Here is a 14,578-nt window from a genome sequence, read left to right as displayed (position 1 = left end):
AACTGATCAAAACATAGATTAAGTGTAAGATAATTTCCTATTCTAACAGTATCACTTTTACAAGTGCTAAAATTCAAATAATGTAAAAATACTTGGTATTGTGAGATATTTAAAACAAGTTTTATCTGTGAAGTACTTCTGCAATTTAAATGTTTCAAAAACAGAAGACTCATATTAACTCCAAATACATTAAATATATAAAGGACACACAACCTTTAATATCTACAAAATATTTAATACATTGGGTTGTATCTTTTATTAAATGCGGTAAAGGTTGCTGAAGAACAGAACAAGTATAATAATAATATTCCAAAACATCCCACTCCAAACCATTTCAAAATGTAATGCAACTTCTTTCTCTAGACCACCTCTCAGAATATATAATTCCAATTTCATACAAACTATGGGATACTTTTTAAAAAGGTGGTAATTTAAAATTTTATTCTAAACTCAACAACTTTATTACTCTGCAATAATGTTTTGATCAGCTACTTTACCTGGGCTCCTTCTCCGTGGTATAAGCAATTCACCACGTTGTCTAAAAGGTTGATATCCAGTTTTTGGCTGAAATCAAGCAGCTGGCGAGCTGCATGGTCTGCTAACATTGTCATAATTGCTGGCATAGATTACTGAAAATAAAGAAAAAGAATTTAAGGTGCCTATGAAGTTTTCACATTGTCAGAAACTTTCTACTCAAGTTATTTTACTTCAACCATGTTCTTACAAATATTTTACTTTGTATTTCAGAGATTTTACCTAAACAACTGAGATGGTAAAAGCAAATAAATGCTGAAGTTACTTAGGTATTCCACAACTGCATTAATCATTAGGGTCCACTTTATTTTTACACCCCAGAAAAATCATACTGTTCTTTCTACTAACATGTATATGAAGTTACCCTAACCCATTTAAAAAATGATTATTAAAGAATTTATGGCCCTAAAACCTGATACAATTTAAAATCTTGATCTCGAAAATTTTAAATACAGATGAAGCTCAAATGGATCCCCGCCCCCCGCCCCAAGTAGGGTCTTCTAGTTCAGTAAAAGCTCACTTTCCCTCATTTCATGTTACCTTAATTTTTAAGATATATTGAAGACACTAAAAATTAAATGTGATATAAAAGTTTTCCTATATATAGCAATGATTAGCTAACAAGTCTAACAAAGTTGGTATCCTTAACCTCTATAGAATTTAAGCTTTTGCACTCAATTAAACTATACTTGTTTCTTTCATCCCTGAATGAATTTGGAGATTTAAATTACAAGCGTACAAGCTCCTTGAATATTTGGTCTAGAAAAAAAAACTATGGTAATATGTCAAACAAGATTTTAATTTCCAGGTACTGACTGGCAAAACAAAAAGCTGTAAAATCTTGCTATTTTCCAAATAAGACCAAATTCTACCATAACAGAAAAATGAGCTTCTTCACCTCAAGTAATGTACTGGCTAAAACCTACTGGTTCATATGCAATGGTTCCCCTTTAAGAGGATTCTACTCCAAGGTGCTGGCACACATGCACATTCTTGTTGCCCAGCCTTATAAAAATCTTTCCTTTTGCTTTTTCTTCAAAGCCAGTGCCACTTAAGTCTGACTGGCTAAATCAGCACTCCTCCAACGTTTTTGGGTTAAGATGCCTCACAATCAGAGGAACAGGATAGCTGTTGCCAAATTTAAAAAATTCACAACTTTGTATACAATTCCAGACGATTCAGGACACCATGAAAGCCATGCATGAAACTTTGAGTTAAGTACCCCTGGTTTACTGTACTTAGACCCAACAAGGTCAGATGGTCATCTCTACTTCTCCCTCTCTTAACCTTCCAAGATCAGGAAATGGGTGGCTAATTTGATTACATTATGTTTGGACAAAGCAGCTTGTTAGGAAAAAGGTGTTATTTCTTGTCTATTTTATAACAGCTAAAAAACGTTAATAATGGCAGCAATTTCAAGTCAAATGTTTTATTTAACGATAATGTCAGTTACAACAAAGTAAAAGTCTGAAGGATCAGTTAGGTTAGATATAATGTAAAAACTGAGATATTATGAGTTCGAGGATTTTTATTCCTCTTAAGTCTTTCCATCCACTGTTGACAGTAAAAACTGGTGAGATTTCAAAAATTTCTACAGCAGTTATTAAATGTATTTTTAATGCAAAATACCTGACATACACAATCTTTGATCTAAATACTAATATGAAAAAGAAAATATATGTTTCACAAATGGAAGTGTAAATTTACCCCATTCAAGTGCCATACAATTTCAAAGGATCAGAACAATCTTAAAAATTGAGGCTGAAAAGCAATGTCCACAAAGAACCAAGATCTATATATCAAATGTTTTCGATTGGGGGGGTTAAAAATTGAACGAACTTTTATCCTATTTCCTCCTATCATAATAGCCAAAACGAGAAAGAATAAAGTGACTCTAAAAAGTTTCGTTTTCAAGCACATTGTCCTTACAAAAATGAGAAATTCCTGTGAAAAAAAATCAGGTTTAGAATAGAAACTTGTGTTAAATACAGCAGGGTATGCCACCCTTAAAACTAGCGGCTATCTTCGAAATGACCTACCTATTCTCGAACCGTACGTAGTACAGAAATGGCGGCTTTCTAGTCAATGCCAAGTACATTTAGTCTCCCAAATCAAATAGCTTCCAAAACATTCTTTCCACTAACAGCAGTGTCCCACGCGCTTAAGATACACAATCAGGCAGACAACAAACAGCCATAGCGGGAGAGGTGAAAGAAACCACAAAAGCTTTTCCTTCTCCTTGGGACACTCAATCCTAAATTCCACTCACTCTATAGCAAATATAAGGTATTATCCAGCCACGTGGTGACTCTACAAGTGACTACCAAAATACCTTCACTGCCACTTCAAACTGAATAGGCAGGCAACTACACACTGCCAGCTCCCATCCAAAAACGAGAAAATCATAACCGTTGCTTAATGATAAATACATAGTAGGTCAGAAAACAAGTCGCTGCAAGGAGGAAGACTGCTACTTTATAGATTGTGTGGGCAATTGCCTGCTTCATTCAGTAGAAACACACCTCACTAAGGCCCGCCCTCCCCTCCTTCCCACCCGAACCGAAGTGCAGCACTTCTAACTATAGCATACTGGAGCACGCACTCACCCCGCCCATACTCGGAGAAGGCATTTAGACCAGGCGCCTGAAGTTTACCGCCCCATTCTCTATGCAGCATGGCCTCTGCGTGGTCAGAGGAGGTCCGGGCTGGGCAAATCTCTCATGCTTCCCCCAGTACACCACTTCCTCCCACCCACCCCAAACTCAGACATGGGAATGAAAGAGAATCAGGGTATTATCCACTGTACAATGCCAGCAGTAAATGAGTCGATCACTTTACACACTTAAGTCCCCCGAAACAAACTACAGCACGGAACCTCATCTACAGTTCCCTAAAAAATCAACTAACCTTTCCTACTTCTAATTCTACTCTGTAAAAAGCCAGAGATTCTGAGTTTCCCTGCAGGAGGAGCAAGGACTTAAGAGCCCCTCCCTCCCGCGATCCCAAGCTCTCCACCGAGGGGCCACGTGATGCAAGCGGACGTTTCATTGCTGCTGCACTAAATATTTCTGGAAACTTCCACTCCTAATAATTTACAGAAATGTTCCTGAAATCACCCCAACTTCTCCCCAACCCAAGGGGCTGGGGAAGCCCTTCCACCCCCGCGCCGGGCCCCACTTCACTATCACGCTCCTTGCCTTCCTCCACCGCTACCCGCACACGCGAATGACCCAGCAAGCGCTCCCCTCCCGCGGCAGCCTCCCCGCCTCCATCCCCCAGCGGCAGAGCGGCTCCATTCAATCGCAGGCTCTGCTGTGGGCCCGCCGCCGCCTCCCCGGTTCGCCTCCCGCGGCCGCCGCCGCGCCCCACGCCAGCCTTCTCCCGCCCGGCCGCCCGACCCTCGACCCCGAAGACACAGTAGACTTACCCAGAGATTGAACCAACTGCTTCTTCCTTCCTTGTCGGGGGATTAGGGCAAGGGAGGATGGGGGGGGGAGAGGGGAGGAAATCAAGGTGGGTTTCACAGTTTTCCCACCTTAAAAAAGGAAATTAAAAAAACGAAGAGGATAAGAGCAAAAAAAGCTCAACAATATTTACTATTTCAGGGACACCTCCCCCCGATACACACACCCGCCCCCCCCAAAAAAAAGAAGGGGAATTAATCTGTGGAATAAATGCTCCCGCCTGGCTAGGGAGTGAGGGAAGGGGGAGGGGAACGGGGTCAAGTCCCAAAGATTCTGCCCCAGGGAGACCCTCCAGCTACAGGCGGCAGCAGGAGCGGCAGGAGTAGGGGCTGTAGAGTCCACACGGCCGGGGGACGCTCTACTGCCAGTTGCAGTCCGACTCCCCCCTACCAAAATACGGCTCCCCCTCTCACGCGGCTCCGGCGCTGGGCCCCCCCCACCCAGGCTCGCCTAAACTTTCCCCCCTTCTCCTGCTCCTCAGCGACTGGTGGTTCCCCCCTCCCCCTCTGGGTGGTTGCACGGACTGCAGCAGCAAAGACTGGAACAGGCACCGCCGCCGGGGCTGTAGCTACTGTTGCTCTTGCTGATGCTGTAGCTCCCGCTGCTCCTGCCGCGGCCGCTGCAGCCGCTTCTCCCCCTCCTCCTAGTGCCTCAAACTCGGAACCGGTTGAAACCGGTTCAGACTGGGAGATTCCATCTCGGTTGAGTTTTCAGCCCATGGCGCCGCGGAGCGTTTGGAACCTGGGCCTCCGCCCCCAGCCCGCCCGCCCATTGGCCGGTTCCAGCCACAGCCGCGCCATCAGCCTACCTCCTATTGGCCAGATCGCCCGTCAATCCCACCTCAAGGCTCCACACAAGCCCGCCGCTTCGTCCCCCGCCTCTTTCCAGCAGCGATTTGCCCGCAGAGTGGGGGAGGGGAAGAGGGGCGGGTCGCAAAGGAGCTAGGAGGAGGGTGGAGGAGCAGGAGGTGGGACGAAGAGCTGAGCCCTGCAGAGAGGAGAGCGAAGAGAAGCCGCGCGGACGATTGGTTCAAGCGAGCTGTCAATCAAACGTAGCCCGCCCTCGACTTCCCGCCCCCTCCCGCCGCTCCCCCTCCCAGTGCTTAGCCCGCAAGCCCGGCCTTTCCGGCCCGCTCATTGGCTGGGCGCCTTTGGTGACGGAGAGGGTGGGGCGCAGCTCGTGAGCTGGTGGTGGCGCGAGTTTGAGCGCGGCGCGCGGTAGCCCGCTTTCGCTCGGCTTCTCCCGGACCCGCGCTGGCCCGCCCTCGCCGGCTCCCGCCAACCTGCGGGGCCTGAGCCTGCCGGGATCGGGACCCGCCCCTCTGATGGGGGCTGCGCTACTAAAAGGGAGGGCACAGCGAATTGTTTTTTCAATCGGGGAAGGGTGGGGTGGAAAAAAGGAGCGAAAAGAACACAACGGAGGCCAACTAATTGTAGGCCCCGGACCTCTCTAATCCATTTTAAAGGCCTGGGTTTGGGGCCAAGATGTTGAGAGGTTGGGGTGAGGTGTGGGGCGCGCACTCTTGGAGCCTCGTGATTTTCTCGGAGACATGGGAAAGATACTTAGCTAGTTCTTGGGCAAGTCTCCTTCAAATTGTAACTTGGTTTCTCCCTAGGCTGGAATTTGGCTTCTTTAACAACCGATCCTTCCTAAAAATTAAGACGCTGTAATCCCTGTAACTGGTTTAACGTCTGTTTTTTCTGGGTGAGCTTACATGCCAAGTGGCCTTGATCTTCCCCTACCCTCGGTTTTTCCTTTCAGCATAGCTGCCCTTCGCATACTTCATTATCACCAAATAGTATTTTCTTTGAAAGTCGCACACATTTGGCCCTTCATATGGTTGCCTCTCTTGTCCCCAAGTGCCCCTCCAAGCAAGCTTTACTGATTGTTCTTTGCTGAAGAAACACCAAGCAGCCCACCAAAGTTTAGTAGGCCCATTGTGCCACCAAGAGGTTGATAAATGATTTATTAAATCAACACAATTTTCTTCAGCAAATCCGCACTCACAGTGGACAAAGGCTTTCACCAAAGCATAACTCCCTCACTCTCCAATAGATTTACCAAAATGATACCGGATTACTTTCAGACCTAAGATTTTTATTCATTGCCTAACTGAACAATATCAAACCAAAATACATAATATATATGATATATACACTGATCATTTGGAATACTTACATTCTATTACCGGAAAAGTGGGGCTGTCCTATTTTTTAAAAAGTTTTTCCCTTCACATTTTCAGCTCTTGGAACAGGCCACTAGTCTTTTTAGATGGCAGAATAATAGGAATACAAACGGCATAAGACCTGGCTCTGCTCAGAATGTGACCTTGGGCAAGTCATTTCACCTCTTTGGGCCTCAGTTTCCTTCTCACCCATTAATGAGGCTGATATCACCCATGCCTGTCTCATCCAGGTAAGGGTGAAGCAGATGTGAAGGAGCAGTGCGACTCATAAAGCACTTTGTGGATTGTAAAGTCCAAATTGTCCCAGTTTGCTGGCCCCTTCTTTGGCTCTTTTCATGTCATCTTTAATCCCTTAGGAGGTCTTATCTGTCAGACCAGAGTGAATCAGATGTAAATATTTAGCCCATTGTTTTTGCCTAGAGTTAGCCAAAAAGTGCAAAAAGAAGTGACAGGAGCAGGTAATTATGTTTGATCACGGTATTTTCAGAATCAAATTCAGAACACAGGTTTGACATATTTCTAATCCTTTTCTCTGCCTTCATTTGTTGGAATCAAACAGACTTCAAACCTTGGAGTGGGATATGAATAAGGAAATGTAAGTAAACTGTATTGAGTGCCTGCCTGCTCTCTAGCAGGCTGTTAGAGACCTTTCTGTACAGTATTTCACTGAATTCTTATAGCAACCCTGTGAGGTAGTTACTCTTTTCCTGGTCCCACTCTTGCTTCCCCGCCCCCTCTATCACGCATACTTACAGGTACACACCACCCCACAGGAGCTGAGTCAACTTAGAACCCATGTTTGTGTTCTTTTTACTAGTTCACATTGTCTCACAAAACAACATTCATCAGAAAAAAGAGAAACAGAAACTCATAAATTCCTTTTTTACTATTTGTTACTTATTTCTATTAAAATTTTTTTTAATTTAAAAAGTAATACATGGGGCTTCCCTGGTGGCGCAGTGGTTGAGAGTCCGCCTGCTGATGCAGGGGATACGGGTTCGTGGCCCGGTCCGGGAAGATCCCACATGCCGCAGAGAGGCTGGGCAGGAGAGCCATGGCCGCTGAGCGTGCGCGTCCGGAGCCTGTGCTCCGCAACGGGAGAGGCTACAATAGTGAGAGGCCCGCGTACCGCAAAAAATAATAATAAAAATAAAATAAAATAAAATAAAAGTCCTCTTCATATGTCCTCCCCCTCAGCCCCCAGTTCTTTTTTCTGCTCTGGGATAATCATCATTAAGGGTGTGATATGTATGTTTTGAGATATTTTCTATGCATTTACAAATATACTTGCTTTATGTTTTGTTCAGCATATATGACATACTATACATATTATTTGGTGTCTTGTTTTTTACTTAACAGGTGCGAATGTATAAATCCACTTCATCCTTATTGACAGCTCCATTGTCTTCCCCATCTTCTCAGTACTATAAATTACTCACCCAGTCCCCTATTGAGGACAGTTAGGCTATTTCTGGTTTTCTCTCTTAAAAATAATGCTTCAGTGAATATCCCTGTACATTTATCTTTGGGCACAAATGTGAATATATCTCTAGGTTCATATCCTAAAAGTGGAACTACTGTGTCAAAGGCCAGATATATTTGTTATTGTGATAGGAACTGCCCAAGTGTCCCTAAAATGATTGTGTCAATTTTCACACCCACCACCACATGTGAACAGTACCTCTTTATTCTCTATCAAACCATAGATATTTGCTATTAAGGTCACACCAGAGTCAAATCTTTACATTTTAATTTGATCTTTTGCCTCTGAAGACAGTCTCTACTGACTGTGAGCTCTTCAAGGAATACACAAATTATAAGATTAAATACCCATATAATGTAGTAAAAAATATTTGAAGTAAGGTATGAATTAATTATATTATCTTAATAATGGAATTGGTCGTTTCACTCTTTTTGAGAAAATTGATATCACTTTGACCTCAGAGATATAACAATGACCTTCCAATATGTACTTCTTCCTACCAGTCATAAGAAACGGGCACTTAGGCTGAAAATACCATGAGTCTGACTCACTGGGTGTATTCATGTATTGGGCACAAATTCACAATTCCATGGGATTTTTCTTCCAATGAATCTTTAGGGCACGTTTGTGACTTTGTAAGACCTGAAAGGAAGCACTGGGAGAAATAGCTCTTTGTAAATATCTTATAAGGAAATTGTTTCTCTATTTGCTTTTAAGAATACTTCATAAAACAGTACATCACATCACATCCTTGGATTTCAAAAACATTACTAGTGTAACTTGGACAATAGTACAATTGTGTATGGTGGTGAAGCATGGAGGTGGGAGAGAAGAGATACTCTTTTCAAGAAAAAATTGCCCTGGGGGCATAGTCCAGTTTGCAACACTATTCTTATCAAACCCAATTTACAGTGTTGAGAATATTTATGGAAGATTATGAATATTCTGTCTGTGGAGCTAAACTCCCTATGTGTCTGAGACCTCAGTGAATAATCTATATGGAGTCTGTGACACCTCAAATCATTCAGAAGCAGAATCAGCAATTGTCTGAAAGTGAGCTGCTGCCTTTTGGGGAACATAGCAAAAAAGCATCTGAGAAAGCTGCTAAGTCTAGGAGTTATAGTTTGACAGTGAGAAATTTATACAGTTCTATAACGTAATTTTCAACAATGGGTCCCAGACTCTCTTATATAGAAGTGAGATATGAAGTATCATTTCACTAGGATCATTCTCAGGCAGGACAAGGGAAGCCACAGAGTTGTTTTGGCTGAAGTATTTCTAAGCTGAAAATAAAATAATGAGCTGGTGTTTGGGGTCTGCATAAAAAAGAAGTAAAAACAAATAAAGAAACAGGGAATGTAAGATGCCTTTTCTTTGAAAAGATGTGGGTTGGAAAGATGCCATTTCTTTCACATATAACATACCATTAACTATTAGGCAATTAGAATCAGAACAGGAAGTAAAATAAAGGAAATGAAGAGGTGATGCTGATCCATTCATTCAACAAATATTTTATTGAGAGCCCAGTAATTGTTGGTCACAGATCTAAGTGCGAGGATTTGAGAGGGCGCAAATCCAACAAAAATCTTTACTTTTATTGAGCTTTGAGTCTAATGGAGGACACTGGGAGTAAATAACAAGTCAGAGAAATGGTATGTTGTATAGTGATAAGTGCTAAGGTTAAAAATGAATCTGGATGTTGGAATAGGGAATCGGGATGGTCCAATTTTAGATACAGTGGCTGAGGAAGGTGATACCTAGAACATAATATTCAATAAAAGACCTGAAAGAAATGAAGGAGGGAGTCCTTGCAAGAATTTGGGAGAAGTGCTTTCCAGGCAGATGAAGAAATAAAGGCCCTGAGGCAGGTGCATGTTTGGTGCTCTAACACTGGTGTGTTAGAGCCAGTTCAACTGACTCCTGGGAGCCAACTGTTAAACTTTCAAGAATTTTGTAAGCTGGTTGTCAAACACAGCCATTATTAAAAAATTAAATTATATAAACTTACTATTAAGTAAATAAATTATATTAAAACAAAGGTAATAAATACTCAAAATTTATCACTTCCTAATTAAGTTATTTCATTTTACTATTATCTATGCTCTTGAGATTATTTACATCAATGGTATTTGCATGATGGAAATACCATATAATGATGTGCTACTGAGAATACCTTCACAACTTCACGATTTGTGATATCACATTGGTGGCTTGAAATTGGCCATAAAGGGAGTATTTATACCATGGAAGTCAGTTAAAGCAACAAAGGGGCCAGATGATGTACGGCCTTACTCTAGGCTGTTGTAAATGCTTTGACTTGTTTTCTCAGTGAGACTGGGAGCCAACCAAGTGTTTGAATACAGATGTGATGACTTGACCTAACTTCAAATTTTAACAGGATCAATCTAGATGCTATGATAAGATTAGGCTGGGGAGCAAGAGTAGAAAAAGGGAGATCTATTAGGAGACTCTGCATTCATCCAGGGATAGGTTGGGGCTTGGACCAGAGTGGTAGTCATGGAAGTATTCAAAGTCAAAATATATTTTGAAAGTAGAGTCAAAAGAACTTCCGCTGGCTGGGATGTGTGAGTGAGAGGATTTGAAGATGATTCCATGGATTTTGGCTTCAGTGACTGGAAAGCTGTAGTTTCCATTTTCTGAGATGGGCTTCAGGAGACACAGGTCGAGAGGAATGGGGCTGAATTAGGATCTCAATTTCCTATCATCTGTCTTTTTTTTTTTTTTAATTTTTGTCTGTGTTATTTCTTCGTTTCTGTGCGAGGGCTTTCTCCAGTTGCGGCAAGCGGGGGCCACTCTTCATCGCGGTGCGCCGGCCTCTCACTGTCGTGGCCACTCCTGTTGTGGACCACAGGCTCTAGAGTGCAGGCTCGGTAGTTGTGGCTCACGGGCCCAGCTGCTCCGCGGCATGTGGGATCTTCCTAGACCGGGGCACGAACCCACATCCCCTGCACTGGCAGGAGGATTACTAACCACTGCGCCATCAGGGAAGGGAAGCCCCTTTATCATCTATCCTTAAAGGCAGGGGATTTGTGCCAAGTTCTTAGTTGTGCTTAAGAAATATTTGTTGAGGGCTTGGCTTCCCTGCGCTTCCTTGGTGGCACAGTGGTTGAGAATCTGCCTGCTAATGCAAGGGGCACGGTTTCGAGCCCTGGTCTGGGAAGATCCCACATGCCGCAGAGCGGCTAGGCCTGTGAGCCACTACTACTGAGCCTGCGCTCTAGAGCCTGTGCTCCGCAGCAAGAGAGGCCGCAACAGTGAGAGGCCCGCGCACCGCGATGAAGAGTGGCCCCCACTCGCTGCAACTAGAGAAAGCGCTCGCACAAAAACGAAGACCCAACACAGCCAAATAAATAGCATACCCTTTAAAAAAAGAAATATTTGTTGAATTCATGAATTAATCTCTTTTGGCTTTTGTAATCGAAGTCCTAGAAATTAATGTTGATGAGAAGATGTTACCAGATGTGAAATTCTGTGACTCTAAGACTCTGAACAAAAGGAGAAAAGCTACTAAGATGCCACTCCAAACTAGGTCCACTTTCCTTCCTTTAATTCTCATCACTTAGTAGTTCTATCTGACACTTTGCTCTGCATCTTTCTGCCTGCCTGGTGCTTTAGTTGTCTAATCAGAAGCAGAAAACTTAAAAAGCAGATAAGAATAGTAATATATTATCAAATTTTGATAACATTTTATCAAAAGTAAGTTTCAAAACTTATTGTTCTATAATAAACTGAAAATAGATTCTAACAACAGTAAAAAATGATCTGTCACATACTCTGACTTTAGAAGGAAAGAAGAACATAGCAAAGTTAGTGGATCTATTTCTGTGGTTCTCAATGCGGGCAATTTAATCCCCAAGGAGACATTTAGCAATCAAACATTATCTCACCAAAAAAAACATTGTTAGCCAATGTCAGAACCAAACAGAGCACATTATAAGTCCAGGTAGAGCAGCAGGTGTAGGTAATAATAATAATAATAACATGAAGGCGTTGTTGGTTGTTGGGGAGCTACTAGCATCTAGTGGGTGGCGGCCAGGGATGCTGCTAAACATCCTGCAATGCACGGGACAGATCCACAACAAAGAATTATTCAGCTCCAAATATCAACAGTCCAGAGGTTGAGAAACGGTGATCTAGTTATAAAATATTTGAAGTTATCCTGGCCTAGTAAAGGAAAAAAAAAAAAAAGCTGAACCTCAACTACATCAGTCTTTCTCAAACTTCACTGTATACATGAATCGCCTGGGATGCCTTTTGAAATACAGATTATGATTCAGTAGGTCTGGGCCAGGTCCTGAAACTCCTTTTCTAACAAACTTCCTGGAGATGCTGATGCTGAGTCCCTGGTTTGAGTAACAAGGCACTGGATTATGCCACTGTACTGTCTTTTGGAGTGGGATGGGGACAGGGATTCCTTAAGAATTTGTACTGAGAAGTCCCCAAAAATAATGTCTGGGGCATGGTATTTGCAAGTTTTTACTCAGCTCATTAAAAATATGTTATTTCTGGGTACTCTGTATTTTGCGATTCTTTCCTCCTGGTCAAATCTTTAAAGTGTATTTCTAGAGCAGAAGAAATTCTTCTCTGAGGAGATCAAATCAGCCTCATAAATGTTAGTAGAAAAATCTCAGTACCTCAAGTGTGAGGTGGTACTATTTTTAAACCATTTCAAGCTGATTTCTATATACTTGAGAATGTCAGAATTAAACAGCTGAGAGATCACAAACCCAAATAGATCAGAAGGAGAAAGTAATAATAAGAACAGCAAGTATAACCTCATATGGTCAGAATGGCTATCATTGAAAATTCAACAAATACTAAATGCTGGAGAGGGTGTGGAGAAATGGGAACCCTCCTACAATGTTGATGGGAATGTGACTTGGAGCAGCCCCTATGGAGAACAGTATGGAGGTTCCTTAAAACACTAAAAATAGAGTTGCTGTATGATCCTGCAATCTCACTCTTGGGCATATATCTGGAAAAGACAAAAACTCTAATTCTAAAAGATATATGCACCCCAATGTTCATAGCAGCACTATTTATAATAACTGCTAATAAAGACATGGAAGCAACCTAAGTGTCCATCAACAGATGAATGAATAAAGAAGATGTTGTACATATATACAATGGAATACTACTCAGCCATAAAACAGAATGAAATATTGCCATTTGCAGCAACATGGATGGACCTAGAGATTATCACACTAAGTGAAGTAAGTCAAAGACAAATGTTATATGACCACTTATACATGGAATCTTAAAATAAGTACAAATGAACTTCTTTACAAAACAGAAACAGACTCACAGACATAGAAAACAAACTCATCATTACCAAAGGGGAAAAGGGGTGGTGAGAGATAAATTAGGAGTATGGGGTTAATGGATACATACTACTATATATAAAATAGATAAACAGCAAGGATTTACTGTATAGCACAGGGAACTATATTTGATATCTTGTAATAATCTATAATAGAAAAAAGTCTGAAAAAAATATATATAACTGAATCCCTTTGCTATACACCTGAAACTAACACAATATTGTAAATCATGGCCTTCCCTGGCAGTCCAGTGGTTTAGACTTTGTGCTTCCACTGCAGGGGGCATGGGTTTGATCCCTGGTTGGGGAGCTAAGATCCCGCATGCCATGTGGTCTGGCAAAAAAAAAATTGTAAATCAACTACACATAAAAACAAAACAAAACAAAAAAACCAGCAGGTATAATAATGGCTAACATCTATTGAGCACCTACTATGTCCAGGAACTTTACTAAGCACTTCATGATATTTATTCATTTAATTTTCACAATAACCCAGTGAGGTAGCAACTATTACTATTGCCATTTTAAGATGGGAAAGTGAACACAGAAAGTTAAGGTATTTGAAAATAAAGTGGAAAGTATACAAGGATACTCTGATTAAAAAAAAAAATGAGGGGCTTCCCTGGTGGCGCAGTGGTTGAGAGTCCGCCTGCCGATGCAGGAGACACGGGTTCGTGCCCCGGTCCGGGAGGGTCCCGCATGCCGCGGAGCGGCTGGGCCCGTGAGTCACAACTACTGAGCCTGCGCGTCCGGAGCCTGTGCTCCGCAACGGGAGAGGCCACAACAGTGAGAGGCCTGCGTACCGCAAAAAAACAAAAAACAACAACAACAACAAAAAAAAGAGTGAATGAAGTATGAAATTTCTTATTTCCTAGAAGAATAAGAACCAAAAGAGGTTCTTATTCCTTTCCATTTGGATGTAAATTTCAAAACCTTGTAAGAAAGAAAAGAAAGAGAAATACTATTACCTGGAAGGACTGGAACATGTAGATGTAATGGGATCTTTAAAAAAAAAACAGGAACTTCCCTGGTGGCGCAGTGGTTAAGAATTCACCTGCCAATGCAGGGGACACGGGTTCAAGCCCTGGTCCAGGAAGATCCCACATGCCACGGAGCAATTAAGCCTGTGTGCCACAACTACTGAGCCTTCACTCTAGAGCCCGCGAGCAACAACTACTGAGCCCACATACCACAACTGCTGAAGTCTGCATGCCTAGAGCCCGTGCTCCACAACAAGAGAAGCCACCTCAATGAGAAACCCATGCACCACAACGAAGGGTAGCCCTGGCTCACTGCAACTAGAGAAAGCCCACACACAGCAACGAAGACCCAACACAGCCAAAAAGAAAATAAATTGATTAATTAAAAAAAAATTTCTTTAAAAAACAAAACAAACAAAAAAACTTGATTCTAATTTGATTAACTTAGAAACTTTCAAATTCTCTTAAAATTTATTTTAGATCTATGGTCAAATTCCCATAGAAAAAGAGTTAGTATAAATCCTACACAACATTGTAAATCAATTATACTTCAATAAAATTTTTTAAAATCCTGCAAGCTATTTATTTACT

General features: G+C 42.0%; 1 protein-coding gene across 2 annotated transcripts in view; it reads right to left on the bottom strand.

The window, feature by feature from the left end:
* The window catches only part of XPO1 (exportin 1), a 43,362-nt gene extending 38,623 nt beyond the window's left edge, over positions 1 to 4,739 (bottom strand). The window contains exons 1-2 of one of the 2 annotated variants that reach the window (XM_059079244.2): positions 3,962 to 4,739; positions 498 to 629 (exon numbers count right to left, since the gene is read on the bottom strand). In XM_059079244.2, the coding sequence (XP_058935227.1) occupies positions 498 to 623 (126 nt within the window). In that variant the 5' untranslated portion in view covers positions 624 to 629; positions 3,962 to 4,739. Of the gene's footprint in view, positions 1 to 497; positions 630 to 2,573; positions 3,101 to 3,961 lie in introns of those variants that run through there. The other variant, XM_067007547.1, reaches the window with a different exon arrangement.
* Between the last annotated feature and the right edge of the window lie 9,839 nt (positions 4,740 to 14,578).

This window comes from Kogia breviceps, chromosome 11 (assembly GCF_026419965.1).
Source record: "Kogia breviceps isolate mKogBre1 chromosome 11, mKogBre1 haplotype 1, whole genome shotgun sequence".
Classification (NCBI taxonomy): Eukaryota; Metazoa; Chordata; class Mammalia; order Artiodactyla; family Physeteridae; genus Kogia; species Kogia breviceps.
The sequence above is the reverse complement of the archived record's forward strand: the minus strand, read 5'-3'. Positions and strand labels throughout refer to the sequence as shown.